The sequence below is a fragment of the Pteropus vampyrus genome, unplaced genomic scaffold (genome assembly GCF_000151845.1).
Source record: "Pteropus vampyrus isolate Shadow unplaced genomic scaffold, Pvam_2.0 Scaffold19, whole genome shotgun sequence".
Taxonomy (NCBI): domain Eukaryota; kingdom Metazoa; phylum Chordata; class Mammalia; order Chiroptera; family Pteropodidae; genus Pteropus; species Pteropus vampyrus.
Genome location: NW_011888800.1, coordinates 13,534,709 through 13,552,464, shown reverse-complemented (window position 1 = coordinate 13,552,464; position 17,756 = coordinate 13,534,709). Strand labels below are relative to the sequence as shown.

The 17,756-nt window shown below is 31.8% G+C and overlaps 1 protein-coding gene across 1 annotated transcript in view; it reads left to right on the top strand.

Annotated features, from left to right (window-relative positions):
• ATP8B4 (ATPase phospholipid transporting 8B4 (putative)) overlaps positions 1–17,756 on the top strand; it is a 203,625-nt gene that overhangs the window by 128,135 nt on the left and 57,734 nt on the right. Inside the window, exons 14-16 of the mRNA XM_011355090.2 lie at positions 2,446–2,492; positions 7,467–7,632; positions 14,076–14,264. Coding sequence (XP_011353392.1) covers positions 2,446–2,492; positions 7,467–7,632; positions 14,076–14,264 — 402 coding nt within the window. The remainder of the gene's footprint in view (positions 1–2,445; positions 2,493–7,466; positions 7,633–14,075; positions 14,265–17,756) is intronic.

Below are 17,756 nucleotides of genomic sequence, written 5' to 3'. Positions count from 1 at the left end.
GGGAAGTGCCTCCTGTTGAATTTTTTGGAAGAGTTTGAGGAGAATAGTATTAAATTTTCTTCGAATGTTTGGTAGAATTCACTGGTGAAGCCATCTGGTCCTGGACTTTTACTTTTTGGTAGGATTTGATGATTGTTTCAATTTCCATACTGCTGATTAGTCTATTTAAATTTTCCAGTTCTTCTTAATTCAGTCTAGGAAGATTGTATTTTTCTAAGTTCTGGTCCATTTCTTCTAGGTTATTAAATTTGGTGTTATATGCTTTTTCATGGTATTCTTGTATGATCCTTTGTATTTCTGCGATATCAGTCGTAATTTCCCTTTTCATCCCTGATTTTGTTTATTTGTGTCCTTTCTCTTTTCTCTTTAGGGGTTTGTCAGCTCTTTGTTGTATTTATTTTTTCTATTTTTTTTTTTTTTTGTTTTGTTTTGTTTTCCATTTCATTTATTTCTGCTCTGATTTTAAGTATTTCTTTCCTTCTGCTTAGGCTTCATTTGTTCTTCCTTTTCTAGTTTTTAAAGATGAAGCGTTAGGTTGTTTATTTAGGCTTGTTCTTGTTTTTGGAGATAGGCTTGTAATGATATAAACTTTCCTCTTATGACTACTTTTGCCATGTCTGAAAAGTTTTGATATGTTGTAGTATCATTGTCATTCTTTTTTTATGTATCTCTTGATTTCTCTTTTTATTTCTTCTCTGACTTGGTTATTCTTCAGTAGCATGTTGTTTAGTCTCCATGTATTTGTGTTTTTTCCTGATTTCTTTTTGCAGTTTATCTCTAGTTTCAAAGCATTATGATCAGAGAATATGGTTGGTATGATTTCAACCCTCTTATATCTGTTGAAGCTATCTCTGTGTCCCAGTATATGGTTGATTCTTGAGAATGTTCCATGTGCACTAGAGAAGAATGTATAAGCAGCTGTTTTGGAATGGAAGGCTCTGTAAATGTCAATTATGTTCACTTGGTCTAATGTGTCATTTAAGGATGTTATTTCCTTGTTGATTTTCTGTTTGGATGATCTGTCCATATCTGACAGTGGGGTATTTAGGTCCCTTACTATGATAGTGTTTTGGTCTGTTTCTACCTTTAGTTCTTTACATATCTCGGGGTTCTCTGATTGGGAGCATAGATATTAATAAGTGTTATGTCTTCCTAGTGCAAGATTCCCTTTATCATTACGAAGTGTCCCTCAGTATCTTAGGTTCAAAAATCTAGTATGTTGCCTTTTAAATTTTAGTCATGTTACTTTGAACTCAGTTCTTCAGTTCACTCATCCACAGAACAGGAATGAAAATCTTCATCTGGCAAGTTTGTTATAAAGATTATTGATAATGTAAGTGCCTGGCACAGGATTGATGCAAGTAACTCTTATAATTATTACAAGAAATATAGTCCTGGCAAATAGTATTAAACTTACAAATGCCAAGCAAAAATTACAAAAATTTTAACAACCTCTAGATAGGGAAAAGATAAAATAAATTATGCGACATGGGCTATCATATGATCGTTTAAAATTAGATTCACAAAGAACTTTTAATGACAGGAGAAATTCTTACATTTTAAGTGGTTGAGAAACTGCAGGAACCAGAAATTTATGAACAGTATGATGAATATATGTACACACACAGACACACACACAGTCTACCCCAAAACAACTCTATAAATATTCGTTATCTCTGGGTGGTGGGACTGTTAATGATTTTTATTTTTACTTTAAATGTCCCATATTTTCTAATATATCCATAATAAGCACATATTGGCTTTATGCTAAGTTATTTTTAAATATCTGGCACATAAGTGGCTATGTTCTCTGACTGCAGAAGGCACTAACATTGTTTAAAGTTTACATGCTAACTTGACCTTGACATTACACAGATATATCTGTCCTGCACCAATATAGACAAAGGTGTACTCACTAAGTTCTTGCATTGATGAGAATTGGTTTCTCTAAGATATAATTTTGGATTCCCCAACACTGGGGATAAAGTAGAAGACAAAGTTTGCCTCTTGCAAACTTCATAGATAATGTAACAACAGAATAGTAAAATTTCAGAAAAACGTAATTCCAAGTTTTGTTTTTTTGTTTAAATGTATACTGCATGTTAGTTCTATCTTGGGCAAATATGAGTATCTCTCTGGGGTAATTTCCATGTCTAAGGTAACAATTTTTAAAAATTTTTATTTATTTCAGTTATAGTTGACATGCAATATTATATTAGTTTCAGATGTACAGCATAGTGGTTAGATATTTATATAAATTACAAAGTGATCCTCCATAAGTCTAGTGCCTAGTGTTACAATTTGAAAACACTTCTACAAAGTCTACATTTTAATTCATAATGACACCTAGTAACGGTGCTTTAATGAATGAGTATATTCTTTAAAACTAAATGTCTAAATCTAGTTTCAATTTCCTTTATTTTTCATTCTCAATTTTTGTTTTAGCAGGTGAAGTACATGATGACCTGGCTCAGAAGACAGATATAACTAAGGTGTGGAGGTGATAAAATTTCATTCTTACTTTTAATTTCAAATTGTGTATGCTTATTAAAAATGATGCATTCCTAGAGGACTGATTTCCACTATGACCAGTTGAGATACTTATGCATGACATTAAAAAAATAGATTCATATGATGTAAAATTTCTTCTTATCCAGGTCCCCCAACCACAGAGTTCCCACTGTTACATTTCTCTATTTTTTATGTAGGTGGTAGCATATTATACATATTGTTTTTCAACTTTCTTTCTAATAATGCACCTTTGAGATGTTTTTAGACCAGTAAAATAAAAAGTGCTCCCTAAATTTTTTAATAATTAAATAGTATTTTGTTATATTGATGTTCTGTAAAGAAGAACTAATGGGCATTCAGGATATTTCCAATATTTTGCTAGTAAAGAAAATGTAGCAAAAATAACAGTGTGTACATATGTTATTTTGCATGGGTCTTATACTCTCTAAAAGGTTCTATTTTTAAAAATGAAATTGCTGAATCAAAAGATATATGCATTTGTAATTTTATAAATATTGCCAAATTATGATTTTTGAATTTATACCAATTTAATCTGCCACAAGCAATGTATAAGAGTGTTGGCTTTCCCTCACCCTCACCAACACAATGTTTTATCAGAGTTTTTGATCACTGACAAAACTATGTGGAAAATGGTATATCAAAATAATTCTAATTTTAATTTCTGTTATTGTGAATGAGGTTGAATATCTTTTCATATTTTTAATAGCTAACTGTATTTTCTTTTCTCTGAACATTTGGTTCATAATTTTTTACCCTCTTTTCTATTGGTTATCATCCATCTACAGTTTCTGGGAATAAATGTCACTTGTTATGTTAAATTATTTTCTCATTGAGCTACTAGATTCTGTTTGCTAATGCTTTGTTTAGATATGTGCATTGGTATTAGACACATCTGTCCTCACTGTTTATTTCGGGAGTAATGTTTGCTTTGCTACCAATGTTTTATTTGCTTTAGAAACGGAATGCCTTTTCTTTATTTTAATATTCTAAAGCACAGTTCATATAATATCAAAATGATCTCTGTGTTAAAATTTTCATAAAGTTCTGTAAAATTATGTGGACCTGGTGTTGTTGGGGCAGTAGCCCTTCGATAATGTTCTCTATTTTCTTTTTCTTTTTTTAAAAATTTATTTATTATTTTTTTTGTGGTGACGTTGGTTAACAAAACCAATGTTTCAGCTGTACATTTTAACAGTCAGGCATATATATATTTACATTGTGTGTTCACCTCCCATAGTTAGATTTCTTTCTGTCACCACATATTTGACTCCCTTTAGCCCATCTACCTCTCCCCTCCCACCTTCCCGCTACCTCTGATAACCACTAGTCTATTGTCCATATCCATGAATATTTGTTTGTTTGTTTGTCCTGTTCACTCATTGCTTTTAGGTTTACGTTCCACATATAAGTGATATCATGTTATTTTCAACTTTTTCCGTCTGGCTTATTTCACTTAGCACAATTATCTCAAGGTCCATCCATATTGTTGCAAATGGCAGTATTTCATCGCTTCTTATGACTGAGTAATATTCCATTGTATATATGTACCACAGCTTCTTTTCTATAGTATTTATCTGTTTGGAATTTTTACCTCTTCTGAAACAATTGGAAAATTATATTTTTCTAAAATATTCTCCAATCGAATAGGATTTTCAGATTTATTTGTAAAGAGTTGAGCAAAGAGATCACTTTCGATTCTTTTAATTTTCTCTGTATCTGTAGCTATTTCTTTTTCTAATTTCTTATATTTATTTTTTCTTTCTTGAATATGTTCGAAAGTTGCCCCTTTCTCCCAAAAAAAGTACAGCTTTTCAATTTATTTATTATCTGTAGTTTTTCTTGTGTTTTAATCAATAAGTCCTGCTTTTATCTTTATTAATGCCTTCTTTCTTCATTCCTTAGGTTTCTTTTGTTATTATTTTCCTGACTTCATACTTAAATGCTTAAAAATTTTTTTATTTTTTCCTTTTTTTATACAAATATTTATGGCTGTTAATTTCTCCCTGAACACTGCTTTAGTTTTATCACATGAATTTTGGTATGTAATTTATTAAAGTATCTTTATTTTTATTATATCAATTTGAGTATCTATATTGAATCTTGAATTTTTAAGGAAGAACTTTAAAATTTCCAAGTGTTGGGAGCTTTTTCTCTCTAATGTTATTGTACATTTAATAAAATAATATGTCTGTATTATTTCTACTTTTTGGACTTTATTGGGGTTTTCTTTGTACTATGATCAGTTGTTGTCAATGTTCTAGAGTCTTTAAAAAGATAACATACGTATATTCTATTTTCAAAGTATAAAATGAGCTAGATGTTATTTATTTATTTAATTAACAGAAATGCCTTTATTTTTACTTTTAAAAATTTTATTCAATTTATTGTAGTAACATGGGTTAATAAGATTATATGTTTCAAGTATACAAAATTAGCTAGATGTCATTTAGTTCTACTATATTAATTATATTATTTAGGTCTTCTGTTTTATTATCTTTATATTACATGTTTGGGTTAAATAGATTAATTAAAGTGTTTTGATAATCTCTCTATAAATATTGCTTTTATATAGCCTGAAATTTTTGTTTTGTTTTGCTATTTGGGAGTGCATTAATGTTTAAAGTGGTTACATTTTTATTATGAATTACACAATTTAATATTTGACTCATTTAACTCTTCTTGGCCTGAATTCAACCTTATTTGATATTGAGATCATGACTCCTGGTTTCTTTTCATTTGCATTTGTCTACCTTTCATTTTCAATGTTCCTAAATGACTTTGCTTATAAGTGTGTCTCTTGTGTACAGTATAGGGTTGGATTTTGCTTTACATTCCAATCTTTTAATAAATGAGTTTGAGCTATATCTGTCTTAGTGCTATCATAATATTTTAAGTTATATTTTATGTCTACAATTTTTTAATAATTCTTTCTCTCTATGGACTCTTTTCTTTGTGTGTGTACATTTCTTGTAATATTTAGGGAAGTATTTTATTGTGTTTCTACTGTATATTTTCAAGAGTTTATATAATACTCTTAATTCTGTTTTTCTTATGGCAGTGTCTATCAATATCCTAATGTGGACTTGATGAGATTATTGTATTTTTTTTCTTTCTCTCATATTTCTCTATTTTTATTAATGACACTTTAAAATATTAAATATATGTGGATTTCTATTAGTTAATTTTAATCTTTAAATAATATCTTCTGACTTTTGAATGTTAAAATGAGGAAATCAGTATCTTTTCCCAATTTTTTTTGGCTCTTTTCTACATAATCAAGGTATATAATATATACATTTTGTTTTGTCATACTAATCTCTCTATTTATTTTAGACTTAGTTCTTCCATTAAAGAAGATTTAGTGCTCAGCACTGACTCATCTAACCAGTCTATTTCCCATCGTTTTTCTAGTTATCCCTTATTTGGCTGAAGTTCATCCTCCAGTTTCAAGAAGGGTTAAGAAATACCTGTTCAAAAATGTTGACTTTCTATTTGAATTACAGTTTGACTGGTTATAATCATTTTGAGTCACAGTTTCTTACCTGAGGGTTTCAGAGAAGTCTAAGGTCAGCGTGTAATTTACTCCTTACTAGTGAGTTGATCATTTTGCTCCTAATGTAGTTGTTTTCAAAATTTATTACATGAACAAAATAATCTGTGATTAAATAAGTCTCTATGATCCTGGGATAAACACAACTAACTGAGTGTCTTGTATACAGGTCTTCCCATATATTTGGATATAATCTAAAATGTTATTCTATAGTCACCAAGACAATGTGTATGTCAAAATATTTTCCCATCAATTAGTTTTGCAAAGACATTATCACAGGACTAGTCCTTTGAGTACTCAACTTTTAGAAGTACTTTTTGTGTTTTCCAGAAGTCAGTGAATTAACAGGGATCTTAATTACTATCAAATCATCTTCTACTATTCTGTTCATTATTGAACCCTACATCTTGGTTTTTTTTTTAACTCAACAAATTTTTAAGTGTACAGTTTACTTTTGTTAGCAAGAAGCACAATGTTATACAGCAGATTTCTAGAACTTTTTTATATTGCATGACTGAAAACTCTATTCAGCAATTCCCCATTTCCCCCATTCCCAAGCCCCTGGAAACTACCATTCTACTTTCTGTTTCTGTGAGTTTTATTACTTTAGATACTTCATGTAAGTGGAATCATGCAATATTCATTCTTTTGTGACTGGTTTGCTTAACGTAAGGTTGTGCCCTCAGGATTCATTCATGTTGTAGTGTTAGACAGGATTTCCTTCTTTTTTTATGACTGAATAATATTCCACTGTATGTGTATACCACATATTCTTTATCCATTCATCTGTTGGTGAACATTTATGTTACTTCTATCTTCAGGCTATTGTGAGTAATGCTATAATGAACATTTGAGTGCAAATACCTCTTCAAGATCCCGATATTAATTCTGTCATTATATTATACAATATCTCCAGTGAGATCTGAGAAAGTGTTCTGTAGCCAAACACATTAATATTTTTGCATCAGAAACTGTTAATTCACACTAAGTAAGCTAAAGACGTCTATAATTAGACACATACCATTCCAGGTCAGATATTGCTACCAAGATAAGTTCAGGTCAGGTCATATTTTGCCACTGAGTAGATTTTGGAAAAAAGTTAGTCTTCAGAGCTTCTTTATATTTTGAAGTTGCAATAGCATTTGAGGATCTTTATAGCCACTGGATAGTTTTCTTCCCTATATGCTTTTGGAAGGGTCATAGCTCTGAAGTGAGGAGAGAATATTTAATAGTAATGAGGAAACAGAAAGCTGTTTTAGTGTCAGATGTTTGAGGCTGAAAAGTCATATAAGCATTAAAAACGCTTAGAGAAAATATTTTTGTGTTTTCAAAGATTATTGTTGGAATGAGGTCTATAGTTCTTTTTGTTGCTGTTCTCCTGCAGAAAAAAGAGCCTGTGGATTTCCCAGTCAACCTCCGAGTAGATAGAACATTTGAGTTCTTTGACCACCATCTGATGGAATGCATTAAATTGGGTGATCCCAAAGTGCATGAATTCCTTAGGTTACTAGCTCTCTGTCACACCGTAATGTCGGAGGAAAATAGTGCAGGTAAGTGGATAGTGTACCTGAGTAGTAAACTTTGTTTTTTAAAATTATAACTGATATTTTTATTTAAAGTATTTGGATTAGCTTGTCCTTATATTTATTTATGTCCTGAATGTTTTCCGCTTAACTCTCGTCGTTAACATGCACGTATGATAGATAACAGGTAACCATCAGACATATACTTAGAATGAATTTTCTCAGTAATGGGGATAGATTTACACTGACAGAAGAATGCTCTTATTTATTCTCCTTTATGAACAAGTCCTCACACTTGTAAGATGGACCATTTTAATATTGAAGTAATGAGATAAGTAGATAATAGTATAATGAATCAGCTGCTTCTTCTAGTTGAGCCCGATCTATTCCATTTATAAGATTTTTTATTGCTACCAACTATTGACTAAAAGTTACCACTTAAATAATTTCAACTCAGAAGTGAAATATATAGATATTGTATATATACATGTACATATGTGTGTGATATATGTATATATGTACATGTGAATACATACATTTGACACTTATAAATGTTTGCTCTCTCTCTCTCACTCTCTTTCTAAATTCTTTTATTTCCTTGTTGGGACCATATTCAAGCCACAGTTTTGTTGTTGGTGATGCTAGATTAACCCATTCCTCTGATTTTAATTGCTGTGAGGATTCACAAAATTCTACTAAATTTATCTTTATAATACAAATGCCAATAATAATTTGTTGTATTTTCATTTGAGGATATCACAATACCTTTAAGTAAGTTTCTTTTATTTCTGTCTTTGAGATTTTTCATTTCTAAAACCTTTATTTTAAATGCAATCTGTTTTTATTTTAATGTTCTATTTTAGATCTCTTCGAAGATATTAATTACACTTAATTTGAAAATTTCTTCTGTTTTCTCTATTATGTATCATTTCATGGAATGTTGTTATTTGAGTTCTGTGTCTAGCTTTCACAGTTTTCAAATGTTCGGTGATTTGTGGTTGCCTGTTCTTATTTGCGTTTGAGAATCCCTGTTTGTCTCTTGGTTAATATAGGTTCTGATTAAAATGGCCTGTCTGCCAGGATTGTGGGGGAGAGGCAAATATACAGCTTATCTTTTAGGTGTGAGGTTCCTCCCTCCTGCAATCTATATGCAACCTGGGGTTAACTCTCTTACTTTTTCAGATCTAGTGCTAGGAGTCTGTGCCAGAACTTCCATTTGAGAGAGAATTGTACTGAAAATCTGGCCTGGAAGATATCCGAGTCTTTGAGTTCCTTTCACTCATTTTCTTTCTCTTATCCTTGTGGAATTCCGAAGCTACTTCAGGAGCTTCTCAGCTTTGATTTCCAGCCCCAGCACTCAAATCTTCAAGGTGTTTTTAGGTGGATTGTATACTTTGTGTTAAAGAACATTTTTAAGGTTTTATCCTGTGAGCAAATATCACTGCAGCCTGTTTTTCAGAGTAAGCTGGCAGGAGGAGGAGCCCAAATGATCCAGGATTGCTGAGTGGAATTTTTCAACTAATTTTACAAATGATCCACCAAGACCACTTCTGTTTTTTTCTTTGTTGTTTCTCAGAGCGACAAATCTTTGGGGGTTGCTATTAGCTCTGTATTCATTTTCTTTTGCAAATGCTTTGAACTGTGTTCTTCCTTATTTCTTCATTGATCAAATCTACTTTTTATCTTTCAGATATTTTTCAAATTTCTAGTTTACTGATAATATTCATTATTTTCCAATATCACTTAAATTTTTTTTTTCATAATGTGATATAGTTAAATTCAATAAAATATATAGATCTTAAGTGTATTGTTTGATGAGTTTTGACAATTACCTACATCCATGTAAACACCATCCCAATCAAGGTATAAATCTATTCCATCACTCCAGAGAGATTACTCATACTCCTTTCCAGTCCACATCACCAACCCCTGCCCAACCAACTACTGCCTTGATTTTTATCATCAAAGAGGAGTTTTGCCTGTTCTTGTACTTCATATAAATGGAATCATACAATATGTATTCTTTTATGTCCAATTTCCTTTACACAATGTAATGTTTTTGTCATTCATTCATATTGTCATATCAATTAATAATAGTTCATTCTTTTTTAATGCTGAGTAATATGCCATTGTTTGAATATATCACATTTTTTTCCTTTCCAATTCTCCGTTCATGTATATTTCAGTTATTTCCAGCTTTGAGTTTTATGAGTAAAGTTTCCATAAACATTTTTATGTCTTTAAAAATATTTTTAAAAATTTGTATTTGGTATATATTTGGTATATACTTAATGGAAATTGACAAGTCATAGTGACGATATGCTTAATTTTATAAGAACCTGCCCAACAATTTCCGAAAATGGTTGTATTATTTTACATTTCTACCATTTATTGTATGAGAATTCCAGTACCTTCACATTCTTACTAACATTTAGTACTATCAGTCTTAAATTTTATGCATTCCAGTGGATATTTGCTAATATCTCTCTTCTGCTGTATAAAGTTATTTTGAAGTGCAGCAAGGTAAATGTAAGTATCCTTTCACCATATATTTACATTCAACATTACAACTTCTGTCTTTTACTTTGAGATATCAAATTCCAAGTGAAGATTTACATCACTGAGTAAAGGGAAATTACATTTGCTCTCTTTTTAAAGCTTTATTTATAGGTTAGGTAGCTTAAATCCATGTATCTTAAAGTATATTGAAAAAATATAAATTTTTCTCATGTAAATATTAGTTACAAAAGAACAAAACCCAAATCTAACAAACTTAAAACTATAATGATTGTATAACTTATAGTCACAGGTGTTGCTTTTAAACGTGTGCTATTTGTTTCATGGATTAGTCATTTGGGGAAGTTGATATTCTCATTCCCTTTGCCAGGATGAAATTTCAGAAGTAGGAAAGTGGAAAATACAAGTGCTTCGATAGGATTTTTTTCCTATTTTAACAGATGGTAATTAAAGTGATAAAAATTTAGGATTTTTTTCTTATTATCTTATTATGTCAATCTTTTATAATTTGTTGAGGCTTGCTTTATGGTCTGGTATGTATTCAATTTCCATAAATGCTTCATGTGTGCTTGACATGAAAGTGTTTATACAGTTATTGAGTACTGGGTTCTAAATACATCCATTACATAATGTTCATTAATAGTATTCAATCTTCTATCTCAGTGGATTATTTTGACTATTTGATTTCTCAGGTAATGAGAGTACATTAAAATCATCAACTATAGTGGTGCATTAATCTGTCTTTATTTGTAGTTTTGTCAGTGTTTGCTTTATAGGATTTAAGTTCATGTTATTAGTTAGATGTTAGTTTAGAGTTGCGTGTTCCTTAAATCAAAACTTCTATCAATGTATATTGATCTCTTTATTTCTAGTAATATTTTTGCCTTAAAGTTTTTGTCTGCTATTAATATAGTTATAGATATTTTCCTTTTGTTAATATTTCCATTGTTTAGCTTTCCCCACTCTTTCCTGCCAACATTTTTCTTTATGTTTTAAATACATCTCTTGTGACATAATTTTTTTTGTTTTTTTTTTAAAGACTAAGATTAGTTTAATATGAAGCAGCTTCTCTGCCATTTGAAAAGAATATCTAGTTTGAGAAAACTAAAGGTTAAATAAAACATTTAGCGCATTTACCTTTATTGATTACTGATATATTTAAATTTTAAGTATTTTATATATAATTATTGATCTATTTATATTTATTTCTACCATCTTATTTTGCATTTTATATTTGCCCCATCTTTTGTCTCTTAGTCTCTTCTTTTTTTGTCTTCTGATAGATTTAGTCCATTTTTTACTTCTCTGCTTTGGAAATAATTTAGCCTTATTTGTATTCTTTTTAGTGGTTAGCCTAGAAATTTTAGCATAATTAAGTTATCAAAGCCCAAGCTTTCTTTTGGACAAAGCAAGGACCTTAAAACTCTTCAATACTAATCAACCCTGTCTGACTTATGTACTAATCTTCTCATATATTTCCTTTTCTAATACCACAGATGTTATTATTATCATTTTCTAATGATAGTCAGTGTTTGTGTAGATTTATACTTATACATATACTTTACATATACTTACTAATTTCTATGTTCTTTAATACTTGTCCCATCTCTGATCTTCCATTGACCTAAAGTGTATTCTTTAGAATTTCCTTTAGGGAGAATCTAGTGGTAGTAAACTCTCAAAAGCTTTCTTTGAAAACAACTTTATTTCATCCTTCTTTTTTTTTTCATCCTTATTCTTGAATGATGTTTTGCTGTGTGTAGAAATTTAAGGTGACAGTTTTCTCTCAGCATATTGAGAATATTCCTCTGTATTCTGGTTGCTATTTCTATTACTGAATAGTTAGTTGTCAGTATAATTGTGGCTTAAAGGTAATCAGTCTTTTTTCCTTGGCTACTTTTAAGATTTCTTCTTTTTTCATGTTCTTAGTATAGGTGTGAAATCTTTAAAAATTTATATTGCTTGGGATTTGTTGAGATTCTCCAAACTGTAGGATGTCATCTTTGATTACTTCTGGAGATTCTTCAGCCACATATTTCTTCAAGTATTGCCTCAGACTCATTTTCTTTCTCATTTTAGATTTTCAGTGTTAGATATTTTCACCCTATTCTCTACATCTTTTAACAAGTCTCTCATTTTTCCATTTCTTTGTCTCTTTGGGATGTATTTTGGAATTTTTTTTTTTAGTACATAATTCTCTAGTTGTATCTAATCTGAAGTTATTTATTTTGAATTTCTATAAAGTCTCTAATTATTTTTCAAATCTACTTAATTTCATGCCTTTCTTTTACATTTGAAATCTATTAAATATTTGTATGTGCTATTTCTGATAATTCCAATATCTAAAGTCTTTGCAGATCTTATTATCTCTTTTCTTTCTGTTGTTTTTCATTATGTCTTGTTTACTGTGATTTTAATGATTTTTCACCCTGAACTTTGGAACCTTATTTACAGAAATTCTTTGGGTCTGAAGTGGAGGCTGATTCCTTTAGAAAGAATTTGCATTTGCTTCAGTCAATGTTCTAATACAGGAACATATTAAACTAAATTTTCAATTTTTTTTTCAGATCACCCCGATATTGTGAATTTCGGATGCAAATGTGCATATGAGCCAGTCTGGTCATAAATTTTTAGGAGAAATTTTTTTTCCCACTTATAGATATATGGTTTTCCTTACAAGCACTCTTAAAGGGGGCACTGATTTCCAATTAATCCTTATATAGAGGAAATAGATTTGGGGAGGCAGTTTTAAAAGGTGGTCTCCCATTAGACATCTTAAGTATCTCTTCTCTTACTCAAGCCCTGAGAGGCTTGAAACCAATGATCACGTTCTGGTTCAGAAAATGTCCTCAAGGCAAAAACTGGCTGCAATGCTTTCTTTATTCCATCTGTATTCAATCTTTGACCTAAACAATTCTTGCTTTCTTGCCAGTTCATAGATGTAGTCAAAATATTAAAATATTTTATATAGAATCTATAGTTATTTGTAGCAGGGGAGATTGGTCCTGGTACCTAGTTCATCGTAATGGCAGAAGTAAAAGTTACTATATCATTTTATATGTAGATCAAGTAATTATTTTATTTTTTTCCCTTTTTTGATTTTCAAAAAATTAATTTATGCCTATAGTATCAAATGAAACCATATAATACAAATATTTCTGAAGGCAAAGCTACTAATTTTTCCCCTGAATTCCTCTAATCTCACCCTCGCAGGAGTAACCAATAGTGACATTTGATGTGTATCATTTCACCCTTTCCACTTGCTCATGTGTATGTGTGTGTGTGTGTGTGTGTGTGTGAATATATGCAGATATGTAGGTAATTTATTTGTTTTTAATGAAAAAGAGTCATAATACATACATCAATATGCAACTTGTTTTTTTTATAATTTATTTTGGATATTGCCATAAACCAGTAAATATGGATCTAGCTCTGTGTACTTCTTCTAATTTATTTTTACATACAAAGATAATATACTAATTTAATATAGAGAGCTTACTTTTGCATGCTATTTTTTAAAGTGCATTTTAATTTTTTTTTCTTTTTACTGCATTCTTTTTCTCTCCTCTCCCCTCTTATTCCCACCTCAACACATACACAATATTAGGTGCCAAGGATTAAATCCTGGTTTGATTCCTTACATTTCAGGGGGATTTCTTATACGCCTTCTCATAAAGAGGTCTTTAGTGGAGACTGTAGTGGAATTTGGAGTATCTGCTCCATCACCCTGGCTGTGTGAACTTGCAAAAATCAAAACCTCTTCAGTCATAGGTTTCAGCAGTATAAAATGGAAATAATATTTTTAATAATTTCTACCTGAAAAACTTAGCATGAAGATTATGCGAATTGATATATATTAATTGTTTTAGTTTGTGAAACTTTCATGGCGTATCTCTAATCACTGAAAATACTCTTTCTTGGTTGTTTAATCTATGCATCTCTTTTTCTTTTAGGACAGCTGGTTTACCAAGTTCAATCACCTGATGAAGGGGCTCTAGTGACTGCTGCAAGGAATTTTGGGTTCATTTTTAAGTCTCGAACCCCAGAGACTATAACAATAGAAGAACTGGGAACACGAGTTACTTATCAATTGCTTGCCTTTTTGGATTTCAACAATATCAGAAAAAGGATGTCTGTTATAGGTATGGTTGGTAGCTGAGATTATTTTGATCTTTCATAGTACTATGGTTATTTTGATGTTTCTCAAAGATGATTTCACTTTGGTTATGTGCTGAGAGTTATGATATTTTTGTAACTTTAAGAACTATCATCCTCAACTTAGTGTTATTACTGTGGTAATAAGTATAACTAACATGTAACAAACACTTATGTGTCCAACACTGTTCTAAATGTACTACATGAATTAACTGATTTAATTTCATAGTAACCGTATAAGGTAAGTATTATATATTTAAGACCATTTTAAAGATAGTGAAACTGAGACATAGAGAGGTTGGGTAACTTTCCCAAGGTCACATAGCTTGTAGTGAAATAGCTGGGATTCAAATCTAGGAGGTCAGACTGCAAAGCCCATTCACTTTATTGCTACACAACACTGGCTCAGGATGAGTTCCTGATTTACTTGGCACATGCTACTTGTTGTCGATAATGCTATTTTGTAAACATCATTTTCAGCCTCCTCATTACTATTCATTTACTCTGTTTACCTGCATTGCTGGAGATGATCACCTAATGTTGTGGATAGAACTACAATGAATACATGCTTTTTAAACTCTATGCTATCCTTCAGTGCTACTTCAATGTCCCTCTCATTCTTACTTTGCTCCTGTTTCTAGTTCTTATAACAGATGTTCTAAACCTTTGACCTTTCCTCAAGTCAACCCTGCCGCAGTCTTCTTCACTGTTGGAAGCTAAATTTATCTCCTATTTCTTTTTAAAAACAATAGAGGCCTTCAGAGACGTGCACCACTAACTTACACTTTTCTTCACCCTCCTCTTCATCCCCAAGCTATAACTTTACTCATTCCTTTTCCCGCCTCAGGGAAAAATTGCTCTTGTTCCTTTTCATAGCTAAACATTCTACCTGGTCCCCTGCCTTTTCCTTCCTTGATTGCTCCCTTCTCGCTTGTGTCTTTGACTTTTTCTTTATCACTTGCTCCTTCCTTCAGCCCACAACTCTATTATTATACTGTTTCCTTAAAGATATTGTTTATCTTTGACCTCTACTGATTTTATAACTCCATTTCCTCTTTTATTTCTATTTTTACCTTTTTAGGATGAAGCCTCTGCTTCTACTACTCAAGAAGGAATGCTTTGTCAGAAGTTTCCAATCACCTCATGGGGAAGTCATCTATCTCTATCTATCTATCTATCTATCTATCTATCTATCTATCTATCTATCTATCTATCTATCTATCTATCTATCTATCTATTTATCTATCTATCATCTATCTATCACCTATCATCTATCATCTTTCTATCTGTCAATCTATCTATCTATCTATTATCTATCTATCATCTATCAGTCATCTATCAAATATCATCATCTATCATCTATCTATTTATCTACCTACCTTCCTACCTATCAATCTTTTTTAATTTAGTAATATTTAGACTGTTTACCTTCTTCTCTTAACCCTCCTCTTTTGGCCTCTGTGATCTCACTGGATTCTGGCTCTCTTCTTGTCCTGTCTTTTCTTTCACAAGCTCCTTTGCTGACAATTATCCATCCCACTTTCAGTGTTGGTATCCTTCTCTTTTCTCACTTCCTGCGCTCCTCTTGGATAATCTCGACCACTTGCATGGTCATATTTTCTATATTCTGTGTCCTTCCTATGTAATTTTTCAGCCTCAATCTCTATCTGAGGTCCACATGCACATTTTCAGCCTTCTTCTGGATTCTGCCACCGGGTTGTGCTATGATTACCTCAAATTTTATATGTCTAATATGAGACTTTCTTTCACAGCGATTGCTCTTTCTACAGCCCTTATTAAAATGGTTAACAATCACTTTTTACTGTATACTTGTCAGTGAACTGAACACTTTACAATGAATTATTTTATTAAATTCTTGAAATTCAAAGATTTTAAATAACTTGCTAAAGATTGTCACACAGCTGTTACATGACTTGTCACACAGCTGGTAAGACACAGAGCAAAATATTTGAATTCAGGTTTATCTTTCTCCAAAATCCAGCTTCAACCTCTATTGTAGCTCACTTGCTTTTGACACTCCATCTCCTAAGCTAGTGGTTCTCAAACTTTAGCTCCTATCAGAAATACCAGAAGGGCTTGTTATAACATAGATTGCTGGGCCTCAGTCCTAAAGTTTCTGATTCAGTAGGTTTGAGGCAGGACCTAAAAATTTATATGTCTAATCAGCTGATGCTGGTGCTGCTGGTCAGGTGACCACCGTTTGAGATCATTTCCCTGGACTAACGGATCATCAAATACTGTTCATTATGTTACCCAGAGCTGTCTGAAGCACTGATCAAATTTATCTCCTTTACTGCAACTCTCTTTACTAGGCCTCAGTATCTCCTGCCTTATCTATAGAATCCTCAGGAGTCACCCTGTTTCTAAGGCTTTTCTTCTGAAAGCATCGGAATAACCTTTCTAAAAGTAGCCTTGAAAACCCATTTTATTGTAAAAGACTTCTGTCTTTTTCTCTTAATTCCCTGTACCACAGCTTTCTTTAAGGCTCTCATCATTGCTTGCTTCTGTTATTGCAATATCTTCAAAACTCTTCTCCCTTAAAATAATCCTCTCTGCTGACACCAGGGTATTCTTTCTAAAACACTAGGCTGATTTTGCCATCATCTACTTAAAAAACATTGGTGGCTTCCTAGAACTTAAAAAATAAAGTCCTTAGCATGACATTCAGGACCATTTGCATCTGATCTCAATCTACTCTCCTTCCACTTCCCCAAACTGTGTGCTCCAACCTCACACACCTTGCCATTCCCAGCATGCATTGTGCATTTTCACACTCTTTGCATGTACTATTTCTCCTATCTAGAACTCTCCTTTTCTCCACTTCTTTTCTTGGAAAATTCATACTCGCTTGGTAATATCCAATTCAACTGTCACCTGTTTTCTCAATTCTTTTTCTACTGTCCAAGTAACTGCATCCTCCTTTGTTCCCCAGAGTCCCTAGTTCAAAACCTGAGTGTGATACCAGTCCCATGATACCCATGATGTTCTCAGTTGTTAGAGTGTATGCTACCTAAAGGCAGGTGCTATGCCTTAATCTTCTTAAACTGCCCAGGGCCAACCACAGAGCTTGGCACACAATAGATTTTCTATAAATGTTTGTTAAAATTTAACCTAATACTTTGTAACTTATGAATATTCATCATATTAAATCAATTTTTACTGTGGAAAACATGTGTATATATAATTGTAGGGTTTTTGGTCTTTAACTAATGGAAACTAGCCTTGGTTGATTACTCTCAGCAGGTAAAAATCGAACATCATCTGAGATGCTTATTTTTATTTTTTTGACATTAGGCTATAGAAAGTCATCATCAGTGTTGCTGATGAGCTCATATGCTACTCTAAGTGTTGACCTAATGTATCAGCAAGAGCTATCTTCTATTTACAGCTTCAGGGGAGATGTTATTGATGTTGAGTTGGCCCAGAATTGGCTCTGAGGGAATTGACAAAAATCTAAG